Raw genomic sequence first — 1,639 nt, forward strand, 5'->3', positions numbered from 1 at the left:
CCTCTCTGAGTCCCTGCTGCTCTCAGCCAAATTGTAGCAGGAGAGCACTGCTGAGGTCTCTGCGGTGTGGGGAAGACCAGCATTAACATGCCTCTGCCTGGCCACAGAATATCCTGGAGCAGTTCAACCCCGCGCTGGAGAACCTGGTGTACCTGGGGAACAACTACCTGCGTGCCTTCCATGGTGAGTGGGGTCCCGCGTAGCCTGGGCTCCAGGTCATGCTGCTGCATCCATTCTGGGTGTCCGCTGTGTGACAAGAGAGATTCCTGTGACCCAGGGCAAGACTGCTGGTCCCTGCCATGGCATGTCCTCATCTGCTCTTACTCACTTTTCTCCTTTTCTGGGACCTGCTGCTCCTAGTAGGCACAGATGGGGAGAGATGGGGTGCCCTTGCCTATAGAGGCAAAGTACCAGGGGGATAACTGTCCTGTGTGCTGCTTGCTGGGGCTGGTGATAGTGGGAAGGCAGGCCGGAACTTCATCTCTGCTCTCCTCTCCTTACAGCACTATCCAAAGCAGCTGAAGTGTATTTTAAGGCGATTGAGAAGATTGGGGAGCAAGCACTGCAGAGCTCCACCTCACATGTGCTGGGTAAGGCTCTTCCTCTTGCCATCCTCTGTCCTGTGATGAACCACAGTTAGAATTTTTTTGGCTTTCTACCTTAGCTAGTCCCTTTCCAGGTACTGGGGGAAGTAAGAACAGCTCCTCTAAATGGTGTTTCACAGTACCAGGCCCTGTCCAGGCAGTGAGAGTTAAATTTATTGTGTATCCTTGAACGGCCTCCAAGACCCCAGTACTCTTCTCTGTATCTCTCTAAGATCCATGAGTGACTGCATGGATGGACCTCCAGTGACGGAAGTCTCATGGAAACCAGTCCTTGATTAGGCATCCTGCCTTCAGAGCTGAAGTTTTCACCTTGGAGGAGTTATTTCGCTCCTCATAGGTGTGAGGGAAAAGACAGAAAGCAAGAAGAGCGCCTTGGAGCTGAGGGGCTTACACTCAGCAGCACAAATAATTCTGCAGCCTAATGGTGGCGGCTGAACATATGCTCAGGGAACTGCTCTGCTGCTAAATGCCGTAGTAAAAAGCTTCCAGCAGGTGTGTTCCTTCTGTAGACACCTATCGTCATCTGCACCACTCAGCTCACTCCTTTGTTCCCTGTAATCAGTTTCTTCCTTTACCAGTTCCGTGATACCAACACCTGCAAAGCAGGACCATGCACAGCATCAGCAGTGGGTGCTGTTGCTGCTTTTCTGCAGGACAGCCAACACTGAACACTGTGGCTGGGGTTCCACTGGGGTTAAAAGTGGGGCTCACAGGGGCTGTGGCAGAGCAAAACCCAGCACCCGGAGACCCTGGCAGAGCCGAGGCTGCCTGCTGGCGCTCGGGACTATAGTAGAGTGCTGGTCTGGCAGCTTTATGGGCTGGAGAAATCCCGTGTTGGCAGTGCCTGAGGAGTGGTGGTGGAGCTGAGACCCGGGGCGGAAGGTTACCAGCCTCTCTGAGGGTGCAGAGAGCAGTGCGTTGCAATATCTGTTGGACTTTCACACCCATGTATCATCAGTCACCGTCACACACTACTGAGCTGCCTCCTTGGGCACACAAGGAAATGGCTCTGGGGGTTTTTCCACCATCTCCTG

General features: G+C 53.5%; 1 protein-coding gene across 1 annotated transcript in view; it reads left to right on the plus strand.

The window, feature by feature from the left end:
* Positions 1-1,639, plus strand: part of BAIAP2L2 (BAI1-associated protein 2-like 2) — a 10,916-nt gene that overhangs the window by 920 nt on the left and 8,357 nt on the right. Inside the window, exons 2-3 of the mRNA XM_009873647.1 lie at positions 108-183; positions 504-593. Of these exons, the coding sequence (XP_009871949.1) occupies positions 108-183; positions 504-593 (166 nt within the window). The remainder of the gene's footprint in view (positions 1-107; positions 184-503; positions 594-1,639) is intronic.

Source organism: Apaloderma vittatum, unplaced genomic scaffold (genome assembly GCF_000703405.1).
Source record: "Apaloderma vittatum isolate BGI_N311 unplaced genomic scaffold, ASM70340v1 scaffold36867, whole genome shotgun sequence".
NCBI lineage: Eukaryota > Metazoa > Chordata > Aves > Trogoniformes > Trogonidae > Apaloderma > Apaloderma vittatum.